Genomic DNA, 18,960 nt, shown 5'->3' with positions numbered 1-18,960 from the left:
TTGCTCCCAGAATTTGTGCGTCCTCAGAGTCGTTATCTTGACCGCAGTGTTTTACAACACAGCATCACTGGTCTTCAGCCACACACGCTTTATTCTGTCAGCATTCACGCGCTCTACAGCAACACAGAAGGGCCAGAAATCACCCTCTCGCAGCAAACAGGTACTTTTTACAACAATAAACTCATTTTATGAACTCAAAAATATTTTTTTGTCATGGAAGAATAACCACAGTATTTGATTCAGCGTTTTTGGGGATTTTTTCTGGATTTTTTAACGGTGTCCTTCTGTCTCAAGACACCCAAACACTCATTTAAAGGAATATCCTGAGTTCGGTACAAGTTAAGTGTGTCATTACCACAAAAATTAGTACCAAATTGTCTTACCTTTTCTTTTAAAGAAGCAAACATCTAAGTCACAGTGAAGCATTTACAATGGGGTAAATTTGTAAAATGTTAAAATACTGTTTCAATAATATAGACATTAGACTAAACAATATGAAAAACATTGTGAAAAGTCAATTACTAATCTTTTATGTATAAAGTGATATCTGATTTTACATCTTTGTTGCCATTACAATGTAACTCCATAAACCCTAAATCGTAAATTAAATCTAGATTTAAATTTCACATTTCTGCTTTAAGTCCTCAAAAAATTGGCCCCATTCAAAGTGCCTCACCGTAACTTTGATTTTATGTGGTAATTTAGCACTTAGAACTGGAATATTCTAAGATACTCTTATCTTTTCTTTCTCAACCCTTTTCACAGTTACAAGGTCGTCATACTGGTATTCTTAGGATTTTAAATATATATTCCTCCTTTTATTATTGCCTGTGTTATACTAAGTCTTCCACAGTATTTTTGATGTTCCTCTTACACTGTAGGAAAGCTGTTCTTGATCCAACAGTTCTTGATTTGGTTTGGTTTGACTGCTCAGTTTGGCTCTGTCTTCTTTCAATGATAACTGGTTGACAGTCATTTATCAGAGCCATGAGAAGAAAACTCTGCTCAGTTAATTAAACACTTCAGACAGTCAGGGTTCGGGGATATGGAGATGTTCCGCCCATTGTTCCAGTGGGATTGTGGGATATCAGGAGATTGATTGACAGCTCCTGTGTTTGAGCCCCCATCTTTAGGACAGCAGCTATATATAGAGCAGTATTTTTACTGAAGCTCTCTCTCTCTGTGTGTGTGTGTGTGTGTGTCTGTGTCTGTGTGTTTGCGCGCGTGTTTGTGCGTGTGTATGTGTGTTTCACTGCTGTCAGCCTCATTGTTATCAGCACATCTTCACAGTTCACAGTAAAACAGCTACAGCACACTTAAAACAATGCAAAAACAAATATAAAAATGTTTAAGTATTTATTTGACCTGTTTTGACTTAAATGTGTCTTACATATTGGACTAATCCTTCAGCTAATAAACCTTCAAGGGGCTTCTAGATTTAATATCTTAAAAATATTAAAGGAGCCGTATGTAAGATTGTGGCCAAAACTGGTACTGCAATTACTTTCAAATTACTGTAGAGCGGTGTATCCCCTCCCCCTCCCCCTGACTCGAGGTTGCCAGATAGGCTGCAGGATCCAGCACGAACATTTGTAGCTGCAGCTGTGGTAACTAGAGCTGAGCTGGCAACCCGAATGCTGAAACACTACTGACTTCGTGATTGGTAGATAGGTGGAGGGTGGCGCTTCAGGCCAAAACACAACATGACAACATCAACATCAGTTGAGGGCTGCAACTTCACTTTTTAAATGACAATATCCTGGCCGTACTACTGTTGTCAGTGATATGTATTTGAAATGAACATGATTTCTTAATGTCTAGTGACATATCAGGGCCATTTTATGATTAATTGAAATACATTTCTTACATACAGCTCCTTTAAATATAAAATTAACATGTGAATGAATTATAATTGAATCATTTTTAGATAATAAATTTATTTCATTGCCTTTTATCAAACCTGGTGTAACTAATAGTTGTGCCATATTGTTTTGCAGCTTCTTTAACTGACTCTGAGCTGATTGAGACAGTTCGGGAGGTAAAAGTTGTGGACATTGGCGCCAGCTCTTTTAAACTGGCCTGGAAGAAAACTCCAGGGGTCACTGGGTACAATATCACCTGGAGACCCTTTCATGGTGGGCACCTGCAGTCCTCATTACACTCCATTATCATTGCATTTCATTATAATCCATCCATCATCTTCACTGGTCTGTGTATTTTCTCTTAGGTGGAGAGAAGAAGAGTGAGGTTGTATCTTCTTCTGCCACGTCCTTCACCATCACTGATCTGCCTGCAAGTACTGCCTACAAAATCCAGGTTTCTGCAGTGGTCAAAAGCAAAGAGGGAAGCCCAGTAATGGTGACCGCCCGCACCCGTGAGTCTGCTTGTTTTCATGTAAATGTGCAACAGTAAGCATGCAAATGTAAGTATTTTGAAGAAGAATTGCTGTTGTGTTGCAGTGGATCTGCCCAAAGTGACTGGATTTAGCGCTCTGAACACCACCGACAACAGCACTGTACTGAACTGGACCAGAGTGACTGGAGCGTCTGGATACCAGCTGTCCTGGAGACACATATCAGGTCAGAAACAGAAGCTTCCAGAGTGCATCCACATTTACAAAAAAATCCTAAATGTGCGCACAGAAATATTTCTGTAGAAATAAAGGATAGCTTATGAACATGCAAACACATGACGTGTGTCCACTAAAATATATAGTTGTATAGATAGTATATATGACATAGGCCTACTGAATATTGGTATTTAAATCTCATTTCTTTAAAATCCATGTTAAAAACTGTGCACATTGGCTGATAATCGGATGACAAACATTTTTATAAAATTTAAATATCATATTATATCAGATTATTTAAATATCATATATTGTATTATATAATATATAGAGGTGATTAACCTAGCTGAAACCTGGCTCTTGGCTCTAACACTGCTCGGTTGTTTAAGAACAAGGAGAATGACCGTTTATTTGTTAATGAGTGTTGCTAAATGGCAGGGCAAAACTAATTTCAGATAAGCTCTTGTAATAAGAGTTCCTCCCATAAAAGCCATTTTGTCTGATATGAGACATAAAAAAAGAAGAGAATAGACAGCGTAGATAATGTCATGATGAGATCTGTAATTCATTCCTGTTATGGCGATGACGTCAACGAAGTCTTCTAATGAGGTTGTCCTTTGCTTGAACATGAAGGTTGTGAGGGGTTTAAAGGTGGCTTTCATTCTTAAGCTTTTGACTCTTACAAGAACGTCATCCTGAGAATGCTTAAATTTTTATGTTTTCTTGAACATTCTTGAAGTGTTTAATCTGGTATAAAAGATTTATGACGTACCTCAAGTATTTTGATCATTTTGCAGACAATAGCCTCTCCCAGATGTTCCAGTTTTTAGTTTCCTACTCCTGTTTAGTCACTTTGATGGTGACATTATTCAGTCCTAATGCAAATGCTTCTCTTTATGTTCTTTGTAGAGGTGGACTTCTCCTCTGATCTGCTGAGCTCTGGCTTCACTTCCTATAAGATCCGAGATCTCCAGTACGGCAGAACCTACATCTTTTCCATCAGACCACTTTATGGGGAAGTGGAGGGTCCAGTCACAACCATCACTAAAAGGATCTGTAAGGCATTATCTCTGCAAATATCATCAGCATTTTACATTTTTAAATGCTAATCACTTATATCGTAAGGCATGATCGATGTGTTAGACACATCTGGTGTAAATTATGTTCTCTGTTCATTATGTAGTATCACAACTCATTATTTAGGAAAGTGTATGTATTTTTAAAACACGCTACCGTTCGAAAGTTTGAGGTCAGTACGTTTTTTTAAATTAGTCACTTAATTTGTTAATCAAATGTGACAGTAAATACATTTATAATACAGCAAATGATTTCAATTTCAATTAAATGCTGTTCTTTTGAACTTTCTATTTATCAAAGAATCCTGAAAAACAAATCACGATTTCCACTAAAATATTAATCAGCACAACTGTTTTCAACATTGATAATAATAAGAAACCAAATCAGCATATTAGAATGATTTCTGAAGGATCATGCGACACTGAAGTAATGACTGCTGAAAATTCAGCTTTGCCATCACAGAAATAAATTATGTTTTAAATGGTAATAATATTAATGGCTTACTGTATTTTTGATCAAATAATTGCAGCCTCTATGAAACTTCTTTTAAAGGGATACTCCCCTTTTTTGGAAATAGGCTCATTTTACAACTCCCCCAGAGGTAAACAGTTGAGTTTTATCGTTTTCGAATCCATTCAGCCGAACTCCGGGTCTGGCGGTACCACTTTTAGCATAGCTTAGCATAGATCATTGAATCGGACAGGACCATTAGCATCTCTCTCAAAAAAATGACCAAAGAGTTTCGATATTTTTCCTATTTAAAACTTGACTCTTCTGTAGTTACATCGTGTACTAAGACCGACGGAAAATGTAAAGTTGCGATTTTCTAGGCTGATATGGCTAGGAACTATACTCTCATTCCTGCGTAATAATCAAGAAACTTTGCTGCCGTACCATGAGTCCAGCAGGCGTAATGATATGACGTATGATAATAATATAGTTCCTAGCCATATCAGCCTAGAAAATCGCAACTTTTCATTTTCCGTCAGTCTTAGTACACAATGTAACTACAGAAGAGTCAAGTTTTAAATAGGAAAAATATCGAAACTCTTTGGTCATTTTTTTGAGAGAGATGCTAATGGTCCTGTCCGATTCAATGATCTATGCTAAGCTATGCTAAAAGTGGTACCGCCAGACCCGGAGTTCGGCTGAATGGATTCGAAAACGGTAAGACTCAACTGTTTAACTCTGGAGGAGTTGTAAAATGATTTTTTTTTTCTATTTCCAAAAAAAGTGGAGTATCCCTTTAAAAACATTTAAAAATCTGATAACTGTTTACTACCACATGTCAACTGATTTTAACCCTACCAGTCTACTTATACTCTACTAATGAGAGTTAGTTGACATGTACTGTTGGTGCAGCATTACTTGTATTCAACAGAATGTGTTAAAGGGACCATCAAAATAAAGTGAAACCAAAAATCTTACCGACTGCAAGCTTTTGAATGGTAGTATATACCAAAAGTAAACACTGGTTTATTTGAGCTCAGGACTTTTTTTATGCTTATCTTACAGTGGGAGCTCCTTACCTCATTCCTGTCCAGAGCTCCACGCCGGCCTCTGTCTCCGCTAACACCAAGAACAACGACTTGCACCTCCACACCACAAACAGAAACACTCGCACCCCAGTGGTCAAAGCCCCCAGCACACCCACTACAACTCAGAGACTCGCTGTGAGGCCTCAGATCACGATCGGCCAAACGGCTTCAGCACTGACCAGAATTACCACAGTAAATGACCAAACCACCCTCTCTGTCGAGACGCCCCCACCTGGACCAGGTCATTCAAATTAAATGTTGTCTCAATCAGGTTTAAATATATATTTAATATCAATATTTTGCACTTAAAATGTATACAATTCTGCTGAAGTTATGTTTTAAAGGGGGCAAATCATACATTTTTCTAATCAATTTAAATTTTTTGCTCCAGATTTTTTTTTTTTTATGCACCCAAAGCAATCATTGTTTAGTTATTCATGACCTTTTCCCACCCTCTCAGTGTCCCTTAGAATAAAACAGGCTTTTTTTTTTTGCTTTTCCTTTTTTAGACTTGTAAATGTCTCTTTTGCATGTGAAATTTTAAACAAGAACCCTTTCTAACAGACAGCTTTAAATATACTGCTCAGTTTGCTGAAATATACCACAAAAATAGACTATTAATCAATGTTTTCCCATGATTTGAAGCTTATAAGAAGTGCAATTTCTCATGAATTACTCAAAAAACAAAAAACAAACCAAAATAAAACGTATTATTTGATGTTTCAGTCATTAAAAGGGCCAGTTCACACACACACACACAAAAAAAATTCTGTCATCCTTTACTCATCCTCATGTTGTACCTGTATGACTAAAGATATTTAGAAAAATGTTCGAAGAATGACCGTTTTGGCCATTGACTTCCATTGTATGGACAAAAACGCAGAAGAAAGAAAGTCATACAGGTTTGGAACATGAGAGTGAGGAAATGATAGAATCGTTTTTGGGTGAACAATCCTTTTAACTGAATCGCCAAAAGCAGAAATTTTACTACACTGTCTACCCACTCTAAACAGTGTGTGAATGTGTGAATGAATTGTGTGCATCTGTCTGTTAGTGTGTGGCAGGGTGAAAGCAGATATTGTGTTTCTGGTCGATGAATCCTGGAGCATTGGTAATAATAACTTTGGCAAACTGAAGGATTTCCTGTTCAGAATTGTCACCTACTTCCCCACTATAGGACCTAAAGGAACACAGGTAGGACATGCTAATGCTCTAGCATATATTAAATTAAGAACTTTACACCTCATTCGGTATCATTCTGTGTCTTAGTCACTGAATCAATAGTCTCAATCATTTGCACTGATCAAACATCTAATGCTTTAAGTGTGGAGTGAACCATCTCATTAACTTGCCTTAGATAGCAGTAGTTCACTACAGTGATCAGCCCAGGATCGAGTTCAACTTTAACTCTCACAAAGACCGTAGCTCCGTTTTGAGAGCACTCCGAGATGTCCGCTATGGAGGAGGGAACACAAAAACAGGTTTATGTGCACATTTAAAGATCAAAAATTGTTGTTGACACATATTAGGGTGCAATCTGATCTAAAATTTGATGATTGTGAATGTGTGTGTGTAGGTCGTGGGATCAGCTATGTCCTTAGGGAGATGTTTCAGGAGTCTCTTGGTATGAGACAGGAAGTCCCTCACGTTTTAGTGTTGCTGACAGATGGAAGAGCTCAGGATGATGTAGAGCCACCGTCCAGAATAGCGCATGCTCTGGGTGAGTAATATAAACTGCATAGACAAACATTCATATATGACTAAATCTAGACTATCGATAAAAATGTTGGGGTCAGTAACATTTTTGTTTTTTGAAAGAATTCTCTTTTGCTGACCAAGGCTGCATTTATTTGATCAAAAATATTTGATCGAGAATTTATTCCTGTGACAACAAAGCTGTATTTTCAGCATCATTACTCCAGTCTTCAGTGTTTCATGATCTTTCAGAAATCATTCTAATATGATGATTTGGTGTTCAAGAAACCTTTTTTGTTACTCTCATTGTTGAAAACAGTTGTGCTGCTTAATATTTCTGTGAAAAACCATGATACTTTTTTTCAGGATTCTTTGATGAATAGAAAGTTCAAAAGAGCGTTTATTTGAAGTAGATATTTTGTTGTATTTTTGTATAGATTTAAAAAATATATATTTTTATTGTCACTTTTGATCAGTGTAATGTGTCCTTGCTTAATAAAAGTATTAATCTCTTTTTTTTTTTAACGCACTGATCCTAAACTTTTGAATGGTAGCATAAGTATTATTTACTACTTTATGACACTTATGACACTTATAGTTTCAGTTTCCAGTTTTCGAACTTCAGTTTTTGGTATACTTGTGTTTTAGGTGTCAGTGTTTTGGCCATCGGCATCGCTCACGCAGACATTGAGGAGCTGAGTAAAATCGCCTCCCCCACCACTTACAAGAACATCTTCTTCGCCAGCGACTTTGACGATCTTCCGTCCATCGAGAGAGAGTTTATCAGCAGCATCTGTAGCGAGGCCTTACTATCAGAGTTCAAACAACACGACGAGGTTGGTCGTGCTGATCAGAGTGGAATTATGGGTAATATTTTCACAATACATACTGCACAAGTCAAAATTGTATATGTCTTTGTCATAGTCTGCTCAACTGGACACACCTACAGATGACCCAGAAGCTCTCACTAAACCAGAAGGGCCCAGCTGTCCTCTTAGCTGCAAGGTAAACGCTTCCTCTACATCCTCATTACAGCCGTCACACCATGTCTCATATGAAACCTCATTCCCAGTTTGTTGTTCTTCACAGGGTCAGAAAGGAGAGAAGGTAAGCGGCTACCATGTTACTGTGTGCGATTCGATCATAGAATTATAACTGATGACATGATAATATCTCATTTCTCTGCTGCAGGGCGATGGATCTGGTCATGGCGGCTTGGTATGTTCGACTGTTTCAGACTGCTCTTTCCTTCTTTCTTTCTCTCTAATCTCAATAGCTCACTTCCTAATTCTGTTTGAACTCTGACAGACAGTCTTTCTCACTTTGTTAGAGGGCTTTACAAAGGTTACATCAGTATTGTTATTGCTCATACTTAGAAATAGGGGTTTGAACAAACCCTCAACCCTGTTCACACCAAGAATGATAACTATATAATAAGTATTTAACTTATTTAGCTTATTGAGTAGATGTGTGATGTAACTTTTCTTAGCAATAAGACTAGCGATATTTGCCTGACATATGATAAATTAGACTAACAATTCCCATAGACTTACATTGAAAGAGTAATTTTTAGGGACCAAAGTATCACAGAGACTTACAGTGGGCCCTTTTGACTTAGGCTTGCAAGTTTAGAGCTTAAACTTAGTTTTCCATCTAATATTTATATTTTGTTTTATTTCAGCTATTTCAATTAATGAGAATAGTCTTAGTTTTAGTTAATGATAACAACACTGGTTTTGCACACACAATTTCTTCAGAAAATATAAAAACTGAGTGTCTTGCAGTATATATCCCCCTGGGGTCGGCTATCGCGCCGGCGCGATAGGCTCGTTTTTTTCCGTATGAGTGCAAAAAAAAAAAAAAAAATTTATCTTATATGTTTGTGTTATACATCAATCGATCCTGTTTAGTGTGTATTTTTTTGTGTATGCTCATAATAAAAACAAAGTGTTGTGCTTTTCGCCAAATAAAGAAAAATAAACATGATGCGAGTTCTGCCTACTCTCCGTCAGTGAAGTCAATTCTGAAACGCGTCCGAAAATGAACTGTAACTCAGCGAATACTCAGTCAAACAGGCATACAGACACACAGGCATGAAGCTTGAATTCTCTTCTTTTAAATGAAGTAATTTTTATAAAAAACAAATATTCACAGTTTATATAATATGTATGTAAAGAGAGAGATGTCAGTCGTTCTCATCTCAGCTAATTAAGTTTTAATGTGACTCCGCCTACGGAGACCGCGCTATTCAAACGCAAATGTGAGGCGATCCATACAAACCTGTGAAACGCCCACATCCGCTGGATAAGGCCGGTGAAACACTGGATGCGTGGCGTAAGCGTCTCAGCTGCGTGGCGTGTCCGTTTTTATTTCGGCTCCCATGTTAACAGTTTAGAGTTTGTACACTGCCTGTGTGAGACGCGCGTCTCAGGCGCGGCACGAGCCGCGTGGAAAACGCGTGCATTCTAGAAATAGAACCGACGCCTATTTTTCACGTGACACGCAAGCGTCTTGGAAGCGTTTCCATGCAAAATTGAATAGGAAAATCTGTTTATTTGTCATTTTGACACGAATACATATTAATAAATGTCCTTTTGATGTTTAAAAGTGTCTAGGTTTTGACATAAATGCAAATATAAATGTAATTTACAAAATATGATCGATTTTCAAATACTGCTGTATTGAATGAACAGCTTTTAGCAAACTCTATTGCTATACTGAGATGAGGAATATATACTGTATGTGTTTTGTCAAAAATAAAGTCATCAACTAACTAATGAATGCTTTACTTTGAAATACGTATGATAAAATGTATACTTTAGTTTTGAAAGACGTTGACTAGTTTTGGAAAGATTATAAAGTATGTATGTGCATGCATATATATATATGTGTGTGTATATATGAAGAGTTCAGATGCAAAAGCCTCTAAATGCCATCTGAAATTTTCTTCTAGAATGATCATTTTTATGAAGCTTGTATATTTAAGTTAGCTATAGGTGACACACCTGAATGAATGGCTCATTAAGTATGCAGGGACATTGTCTCACCAGGTGTGAACTACTAAATATGCATGATGCTGTTGGAGCGTTTACGCCCCATCCGCATATTGGCTTTCCAAACTAAAAGTGTTTCACAAAACTAAAATCAATGTATCGTTTTATGTGAATGATTAGGCAGGATGATTTTCACATCATTTTGAAGAAAAAACTCTAGGCGATGACATCCATCCGATAGCCATGCATAAACATTATTCTCTCAAAAATGAAAACATGTACATACATGTGGCTCACATATTATGGAAGTCCTGTTTGTGCTATATAGAGTGAATTTACACCTTTGCCATTAATATGTTTATAAGCAACTGAAAAAAGCACAAATGTCAGGGCATGTCAGAACATCTCAAGGACCCCAAAAACACCCCAGACCCCAGAGGGATATATACTGTATATATATATATTTTAAGTGTGTTTCTGGTAACACTTTAGTTTAGGGTCCAACTCTCACTATTAACTCGCTTATTAGCATGCATATTAATTGGATATTAGCTGTTTATTAGTACTTATAAAACACATATTAATGATTTATTCAATTTCTGCGTGACCATATTCTACATCCCTTAATACCTAAACTTAACAGCTACCTTACTAACTATTAATAAGCAGTAATTGGGAGTTTATTGAGGCAAAATTGTAGTTAATAGTTAGGTAATAGTGAGAATTGGACCCTAATCCGTGTTTCTTTTTCAAATATTTTTCTGTTGACACAGCGACTCAAGCAAGGCCCGGGGCAATATGACTCATTCTCTCTAAAGGTCAAAGGGGAGAAGGGTGAGCGGGTGAGTACATCCATGATCCGAAGCACAAACTTAAATAAACATAAATAAAACACCCCAGTCCTCTCCGTAATTACACGCTTATGTTTATGTTAATTACTGGAGCATTTATTATTTAAACTGAGCCGTTCTGTTAATAATGAGATTGTTTTTGTGGCTCGGTTGTTGTTTTAGTAGATTAAAGGATTAAATCTAATTAATAATATCACAGATCTTTCTCTATGCGGGGTGCTATTCATACTTTTCTTTTTTTTCTCTTCCTGTTATCTCTTTGAGAAGGCGACACATGAAAGTGCTTGTCATATCAAAGCGACTCTTTTGTATAACAAATGAAATGTGACAGGTCTTGCTAATAAGATCAGCATTGTTGTAGATGTTTCCTTATTTATTTTTGTCACATGTATCCATGTGAATGCGTGGATTTTATATTGCTCTATATTTGATTCAAAGCAATAAATGCACTGAAGATGTTCTGATGTTATATTTGAGCAGCATCAAACAATTTCTGTATTTGTGTATGTTTTGTTTTGTTTGTTCGTTATTTTTATCTGTGTTATTCCCAATCCACACCCATTTATCAGGGTCTTCCCGGAACGGATGGCATCCCAGGGTTACCAGGACGACCAGGTAGAACCGGACCCCCTGGTTCTCCTGGACAAAGGGTAATGGATGAATTAAAAAATTCAAGCATCAGTCTAGTACTGCAAAATATGTAAAGAATGTGACTTACTGAGAAGATTTTGTTGATTAAATGTGTAAATGTGCCTAAACAATCTCATAATCTGATTTAGGGATCACCTGGAGTTCCTGGTGACATGGTGAGTGTCTCATTAGATCTCACAGTATAAAAACAGTGTAGGTGGTGGTGTTTAAATCGGTATATTCTGGAAATTGTAGTTAGTTCACTCATTTAAAGCATGTACGCAATATCCTTTATATGTATATCTAAGTAGGAGAATTGGGAAAGGTGCAATTATGTTAGAGTGATTCACAGAGTGAGTAATGAGGAATGATTACGACTAGTCAGTTTTGAGTATATGCCCCTATTTTCTCTTAAAGTTTCACCCTTTTTTATTACATGCCTCATGTTTTAGACAAGTGGATTATTCTCTGTGTGATTGTGACAGTGATTGTGTCTGTGCGATCACTCTTTTTTCCGCAATCTTAGGGACCTATTGGTAATACTGGACCTAAAGGGCAGAGAGGAGAGAGAGTAAGTTTAGACATTGATAAGCATTTCATATGTTTATTTTATTTTATTTTATTTTATTTTATTTATTTTTTAACAAATAAATAAAGCCTATTTAAATCAAGTTTACCTATGTTAACTTTATCTTATCGTGTAGGGTGAGCCAGGCTATGTGATGGGAGGCATGGAGGTTATTCCAGGGCGTAAAGGAGAACCTGGATCTTCAGTAAGTGATGGTATCATACTAAAAATAGCTGTGTTTAACTAGTTGGCATAAAATGAAATAGATTTTTTCAAGGTTTTCATCTTTTCTCTATCTTGATTAAAAGGGCCCCCCAGGTGCTCCAGGGGTCCCTGGGGTATCAGGTCCCCCAGGACTCCCTGCTCAGCCTGGGCCTCCGGGGTCTCCTGGACTCTCTGTTAAGGTTAGTATGAAATATTCACATGCACACATGAAGTAGTCTATATTATAATCGGTAACACTTTATTTCGATAGTCCACTTTAGACATTCTGCTAACTATAACTTTGCACTACATGTCAGCTAACTCTCATTATGAATAGACTGTCTATTATCTGCTAACAATTTATTTTGATGCTTCCCCAACAGACAGTCCACTGACTAAGTAACTTTGCAACATCATGTCAACTTAATCTACAAACCCTAACATCTAACCCTGACCTGAATACAGTATATATAATAATATTATTGTCTATATTATAATCTCATGTTAGTTGTGTTTAGTGTGGTTTTTTAAGTTACAGCTTAAGGCTATACACAAGGTTACATGCAATATGAGTGGTAATGACCTTATTAAGCATATAAAATGGCTCGAAATTTTTTTTCTTTTACTTCCTCTTAGGGCGAGACTGGAGAATCTGGTCCTAAAGTAAGACATCCACTGCACAAGCAACATTTTACCATAAAATATACATGCAAAATACAATGTGTGATTATAATGCTTCTCACACTCTCTAGGGTCCACGTGGAAAACCAGGTGCCAAAGGAGAAAAAGGGGAACATGGGAATAATGTTAGTGCATGCTTTAAGAGTTACTCTCTTAAAGCTACAGTGTGTATTATTATTATTAGTATTATTAGATTTTAAAATACTTTCTCCTATATTAATATGCAAGAACTAGGTCTATAAGTAAACCATTTAATAGGTTGATTGAAATAATGAAACAAGTAATTTAATTTGAACTTGTGGATGTGTTTGTTTAGGGTCTTGCGGGTTTACCAGGGCCAGTAGGAGTGGATGGACTTCCAGGACTTCCTGGTCAGAAAGGGGAGAAGGTGGGTGAGAATAAGGGGTAAAAAATCTAAAACAGCTTCACGTGTCATTTTGTATTTTCAGCAGTGATGTAAAAGCTATTTTAAGCAATGGCTTCCTACAGCTTGCACAGGATAGTTGAAATGCATAAATTAAATCTCTCTGCTCATCTGCCTACTATCGTTTTGGAAGTCTCATTGTTCGGAGTGCTGTAAAAAATTGCCCTTCCTCTCTGTCAGAACTGCACAAAGCTAAAATTAGTGCAGCTGGTTGTTTGATTGAATTTCTTTTGTGTTGATCATAAAGGGAGAGGAAGGTATCGGAATTCAAGGTGTCCAAGGTCCTCCTGGGCCAGCTGGAGAGAAGGTACATATTTCTGATATACACAAACCACATTATTTATTTAACTTGATATGTTCTGCTGTCAACAAATCTTAAGAGTAATTAATGGTAATCATTTTTCAGGGTAATTCAGGTCTACAAGGCCCAAAGGTAAGCATGTTGGATGTAAGATCAATGGAGAGTGACAGATGATTGTCTCTTGCAGTGTGTAATTTGTAGTTTCCATATTCACCCAAAGGGCGATGTAGGAATCCAAGGAGTCCAGGGAATCGCAGGCCCTCGGGTTTGTCAGACTATACACAACCATTTCACCATCAAAGTGTTTTATCTGCCAATTCATGCTGTTAAATCATATCTGTCTTCCACAGTAAATCAGCATGAATCTTTTAACAGATGTCAGGCTTAGATGCAATCTCGTTTAATAAATGTTAAGTGCTTCATAATGACGGAGGTGTTTCACTGTTGTTGTGTTTTTAGGGGAAAAAGGGTCTTAAAGGAGATCAAGGAGACAAGGTATGAATTTTCTCAGGCACATAATCGATTAGCTTTTTCCACCATCAAAAAATCTATCATGTCATGTCAGTGCTTTTGTCTAGTGCCAATGCTGCTAAACATCAAATGCACTAAACATTTACATATATTGTCCATTAAAATATGCTCTCTGAAATTCTCTGGATTTTGATTGGCCAATTCTGTCATTCTTTGGTCAGATACTTTACTGTTTGGCAACCTTGACAATCTACTACTGTATGATAGTTTACAATCTCTTGTATCATTCCTCTGGCTCTTTCCTCTCACATAATAGAATATTTTCTCAAATCAATGTCATTCCAATTGATTTGTTTATTTGGTAAACAATCATGTTATAAGTTGCATAATGTATAGTCAGCTGGTCATAAGACCTGACCACCCTCTCATGTGTATTTTGCAATAACCATCTGATTTTAGATTCATTTTTTGACACCTGACATTTGTTTTCAACTACATAAACTACAAATGTTAAATCCTTCAATGTAATCAGCAACTGCATTTATTTGACAGGGTGAACGTGGGGAAATCGGGCCAATCGGGCCTCCAGGAATTGCAGTAAGTTCATCAATTTTACCTCTTCACATCCCTGAAAAATATAAATGGCAACTGCAGGAAAAGGTCAGATGTGTGATGAACCAGTTAATGGATTTAAATCACTTCCCTGCACTTAAAAAAGCTTGGTTAAAAAAGTTAAATCCTTATTTGTTTGTTCGCTCTTCAAACTTTTCCACTCTGTATGATGATGTTGAAGTTCTATTTAAAGCAAGAATGAGTTGTAGATCTCTGGGGAAATTAAAGGAGTCGATTAAGAAATAGGAAAACCGCCTCCTCTCTGCTCTCTAGCCTATGATGGACTCCAAAATCCACGTCAAAGCTCCAGATCCACATTATCGACCTGATTAAAAAAGGAAACACCTGGATGGAGTTTCCACCTAATAATGAGAGAATTACATGTGCGAAACATTACGAACTGCTATATTATTATATCCTTCACATGCAACCTTGTCACTGTGTGTCCATCTCTGGCAAATCAGACTTTCAGTTACTTTCAAATTAATCTTACGCAGTCATTATTAAACCCAAGCCTTCAGAGAGGAGATCAAGGAAACATTTCTAACAATTCGACTCCTCATTATCGCTCGGTTCTCTCAGAAACAGCGCGGCATGATAAAACGTTTGGTTTGGAGCTCTACCGCAGCTCACAGAGAACCAATACTCTTCTCAAAGCACCCGAGGTCATTCATATTTGCTGAATACTAATTTCATAATTCTTGCAATGATTAGAGGGAAAGCTTACTTTCTCTTTTTTAAACTTTAGGGCTTCCCCGGAGCTGCTGGACGAAAGGGTGATGAGGTGAATCTAAACTCTTTTCTTCATTTAATCAAATTGAATACTTCTTCATTGCACTGCCCAAACTATGTGGACATCCCCTTCTAAATAACAGTTTTACTTACACCCTACAGTATAATCAAATATACAGCAATGTAGTCAATGACTTTTAATGTTTCAAATGCTTCATAGGATGCCATCATTTAATTGTCCCTGTAAGTTTGTGTCCGCAAGTGAAAGTGGCTTCTTCTCACATTAAGTGTCTGTAGTAAATGAATACAGTTAAACTGTGTGCGATTTATATTTCTGTGCTTGATTCACAGGGGCAGCGAGGCGCTCCCGGTGACCCAGCCAAAGGGGTAGAAATGATGCCTTGGCTTAGTGTCTCATCTAACACATTGTGTTTTTACCTAAAAATGCACTATTGCTAATATTTCCCCTCACATTTCACAGATACTTGGTCCTCCAGGGAAAAAGGGTGCCAGGGTAAGATAATCAAAAATCAGTTTCATATATATATATATAAAAATGTGAACAATTGTCTACACCAAACCTGGTCATCTTTGGGTCCCACAAACAGATGCTGTCTAGTTGTTGTTTTATTGTTTTGTTTTTTAAGCTTAAAACTCAAGTCAGAGATTGATTTCCCTTTGGGTTCCCTTCATCTCCATTGATGAAAACAAGCAGTGCATCCAGCACTTGGGCAACTTAAACATGGTTAATTAGTGCTGTGAGCATCGATGTGAATCCAAGAGCTCCTTCAGGTCTGCGTGTCAATGAACAAACAAAGCAAAAAAGGACAGTTTTATAAACTACAAAGTTTTGATGCAAGTCCCCAAACAATCCAGGGGTAAAATCTGTGATTCGCGCATTTAATTAAAGGTTTTTAGGTGATAACCCATATTGGTCAGTCGGTGATGTTTGTTGGTTGGTTACATGTTGTTTGAAATGGTCAATAGTAGAGAGATTTAAGATAGGTTATTTATTTCTCCCTGAACTGGATATAAAGGGGGATGTCGGACAAGTTGGGCCTCTAGGACCACAAGGAATGAAAGGAGATCAGGGTGATAAAGGTGAAAAGGTAGGTGTTGGTTTGTTGTTTTGGATGTGAAAGAACAATTATTGATAACAATTTATTGATTAGCTGCCAATCTGAATGTACTGATTTATTGTCTTCTGGGTGTTTAAAGGGCAATCCTGGATTTGGAATCCCCGGTCAGCCTGGTCCCAAGGGAGAGAGTGGAGAAAGAGTGAGTGTTTATGAGAGAGCTTTTAGAAAAGTGTTTACTTCTAACCACATGACACAATGCAGAAAACTGGAAAAAAAAATGTCCACACACTTATTTTATTCCTTTAGATTTTATTCAACAACTACCTTTTAACCTCTCAGATCTTTAGAAGGAAATTGGAATATATGAAATTAACCGCAGTTATATATACTACCATTTGGGGTCGATAAGATCTTTACCTGTTTTTGAAAGAAGTCTCTTATGCCCACCATGGCTGAATTAAAAAAATAAAAACAGTAAAAATAGTAATATTGTGAAATATTATTACAACTCAAAATAGCTGTTTTCTATTTTAATGTATTTTAATTTCAAATTTTCAAATGTAATTTATTCCTGTGATGTCAAAGTTGAATTCTCAGCATGATTACTTCAGTCTTCAGTGTCACATGATCCTTCAGAAATCATTTTAATATGCTGATTTGTTGCACAAGAAACATTTCTTTTATTATATTATTATTTCTTCATTATTATTGAAAAAATTGTGCTGCTTAATATTTTTTTCAGGATTCTTTGATGAATATAAAGTTCAAAAGAATAGCATTTTTTTAATTGAAGTCTTTTGTAATATTGATATGTCTTTACTGTAATTTTTGATCAATTTAATGCACCCTTGCTGAATAAAAGCATTAATAAATAATCTTTCAGAAAGAACAATCTTACTGACACCAAACTTTTGAACGGTAGTGTATATAATGACATCATCAGCCCACAGGAAGTCACATGATTTATTAACATCCACTATAAGGAAACTTTATTTTCATATTCTCAGTGTCTTGTATGAATATAACATTTAACATCACATCTTTTGTGTCTTCTAAAGCGCATATATATATATATATATATATATATATATATATATATATAGACAGATATGTTTTAGAAGACACAAAAGATAAAAAAAAACAAAAAAAAAACATCAAACAATATTTAGACTGTTCTGTCTCACTTCTTTTTTTATGCACAGGGTAATGTTGGATTATCAGGGAAACCAGGGCCAAAAGTAAGTTTGTTATATGCTCTTGATTTTAATACCTGTGAAATTCTGTCAGACTACAAAAGTGATTGTGAATCATCGGCAAAGAGAAGGCATAAAATATTACATGAAACAGATCAATCACACGAACACTTCCTTTGGTTGTGTCCAGGGCAATGATGGGTCCAAAGGAGAGAAAGGGGAGGTGGGTGCAGGCAACCCTGGTTCTCCAGGACTAAGAGGTAAAGATGTAAGTAAATCGAGAGCCCAGAGTGACTCACACAAGAAGTATGTGTGTATTTGCGAGCACGTGTGTACGTGCGCTTTGCATCATTGCGTTAAGGATATTAGAGATTTTGAAGGGTTATTTTGTCATAAAATCCCCATTGTTCGCTTTTTAATTAATGCTTCGTTCATTCGTATTTAATTACATTTTCTGCTTTCATGGATTTCAGGGTGTGCCAGGACCGAAAGGGGAGGTGGGATCAAGGGTGAGACTACACAACCACCAGCACAGAGAAACCCACACCTTCACACACTATCATGTTTTTCTACTATGGTGGAGACTTTCCACGGACTGCTATTGTTTTTATTCTGAGCTAATGATATTTTATGTCTCCTAAATCACACATTGGCCTTTTTGCATGTTTATTAAGCTGTTTGTGTCTTTACAGTGTAGATGTTTGTTGTTATGTTTTGTTATATTTATTAACTTTTTTTTGTCACAGGGAGAGTCTGGTTCCCCAGGAGAGCCCGGAGAGAGAGGTGCCAAGGTATTGTCTCTTCTAAACCCCGAAATCACATTTTTTCTCATACATTCTTGATCTAATGTCTCTCTTTGTTCAAATCAGATATTCTGTATTGGCCTGTTTATAATAATATCACCCTCCCCATATTAAATTTACACCTCTCTGTATATAACACTAGTTGCTTTTGTTGCTCAAAACATTAAGCCTACCACTCACACTTCTCCTCATCTCCAATGTCAGGGCCCTCTCGGTCTTCCAGGACGACCCGGTGACCCTGGAGGAAAAGGCGAGCCTGGAAAATTAGGGTTACCAGTAAGCAGCTTCCTTTATTTTACAATTTGTATTCAATCATTGAACAAATGCTCTTGTGAAGCACTTTCAGAGTGCTACTGAATTATGAACCATACTAGTACAGAATAGTCAATATAATGAATGTCCATATTTTTCAGGGTCCAGAAGGACACAAAGGAGAGAGGGGCGAGCCGGTACGTGCTATTAAAAAGCACAAGAATAACTTTATTGTGTGTACTTGTTCAAGAGGAATTCAATATTTCATTGGCTGGTCATGCTCTGTG

The 18,960-nt window shown here is 36.8% G+C and overlaps 1 protein-coding gene across 1 annotated transcript in view; it reads left to right on the top strand.

Annotated features, from left to right (window-relative positions):
• Positions 1-18,960, top strand: part of col7a1l (collagen type VII alpha 1-like) — a 67,468-nt gene that overhangs the window by 22,553 nt on the left and 25,955 nt on the right. Inside the window, exons 16-53 of the mRNA XM_084111880.1 lie at positions 11-160; positions 1,998-2,135; positions 2,228-2,374; positions 2,460-2,579; positions 3,479-3,625; positions 5,162-5,425; positions 6,239-6,378; positions 6,542-6,665; positions 6,761-6,904; positions 7,528-7,715; positions 7,804-7,884; positions 7,969-7,986; positions 8,071-8,097; positions 10,646-10,714; positions 11,293-11,373; positions 11,503-11,529; positions 11,880-11,924; positions 12,058-12,126; positions 12,230-12,325; positions 12,762-12,788; positions 12,878-12,931; positions 13,123-13,194; positions 13,478-13,537; positions 13,637-13,663; positions 13,752-13,796; positions 13,991-14,026; positions 14,555-14,599; positions 15,363-15,398; positions 15,698-15,733; positions 15,828-15,860; positions 16,384-16,455; positions 16,565-16,624; positions 17,628-17,663; positions 17,809-17,886; positions 18,092-18,127; positions 18,365-18,409; positions 18,626-18,697; positions 18,835-18,870. Of these exons, the coding sequence (XP_083968006.1) occupies positions 11-160; positions 1,998-2,135; positions 2,228-2,374; positions 2,460-2,579; positions 3,479-3,625; positions 5,162-5,425; positions 6,239-6,378; positions 6,542-6,665; positions 6,761-6,904; positions 7,528-7,715; positions 7,804-7,884; positions 7,969-7,986; positions 8,071-8,097; positions 10,646-10,714; positions 11,293-11,373; positions 11,503-11,529; positions 11,880-11,924; positions 12,058-12,126; positions 12,230-12,325; positions 12,762-12,788; positions 12,878-12,931; positions 13,123-13,194; positions 13,478-13,537; positions 13,637-13,663; positions 13,752-13,796; positions 13,991-14,026; positions 14,555-14,599; positions 15,363-15,398; positions 15,698-15,733; positions 15,828-15,860; positions 16,384-16,455; positions 16,565-16,624; positions 17,628-17,663; positions 17,809-17,886; positions 18,092-18,127; positions 18,365-18,409; positions 18,626-18,697; positions 18,835-18,870 (2,981 nt within the window). The remainder of the gene's footprint in view (positions 1-10; positions 161-1,997; positions 2,136-2,227; positions 2,375-2,459; positions 2,580-3,478; positions 3,626-5,161; positions 5,426-6,238; positions 6,379-6,541; positions 6,666-6,760; positions 6,905-7,527; positions 7,716-7,803; positions 7,885-7,968; positions 7,987-8,070; positions 8,098-10,645; positions 10,715-11,292; positions 11,374-11,502; positions 11,530-11,879; positions 11,925-12,057; positions 12,127-12,229; positions 12,326-12,761; positions 12,789-12,877; positions 12,932-13,122; positions 13,195-13,477; positions 13,538-13,636; positions 13,664-13,751; positions 13,797-13,990; positions 14,027-14,554; positions 14,600-15,362; positions 15,399-15,697; positions 15,734-15,827; positions 15,861-16,383; positions 16,456-16,564; positions 16,625-17,627; positions 17,664-17,808; positions 17,887-18,091; positions 18,128-18,364; positions 18,410-18,625; positions 18,698-18,834; positions 18,871-18,960) is intronic.

Source organism: Abramis brama (assembly GCF_963993115.1).
Source record: "Abramis brama genome assembly, chromosome: 4".
Taxonomy (NCBI): Eukaryota; Metazoa; Chordata; class Actinopteri; order Cypriniformes; family Leuciscidae; genus Abramis; species Abramis brama.
Note: the sequence above shows the minus strand (reverse complement) of the source record. Positions and strands in the feature narration are given on the sequence as shown.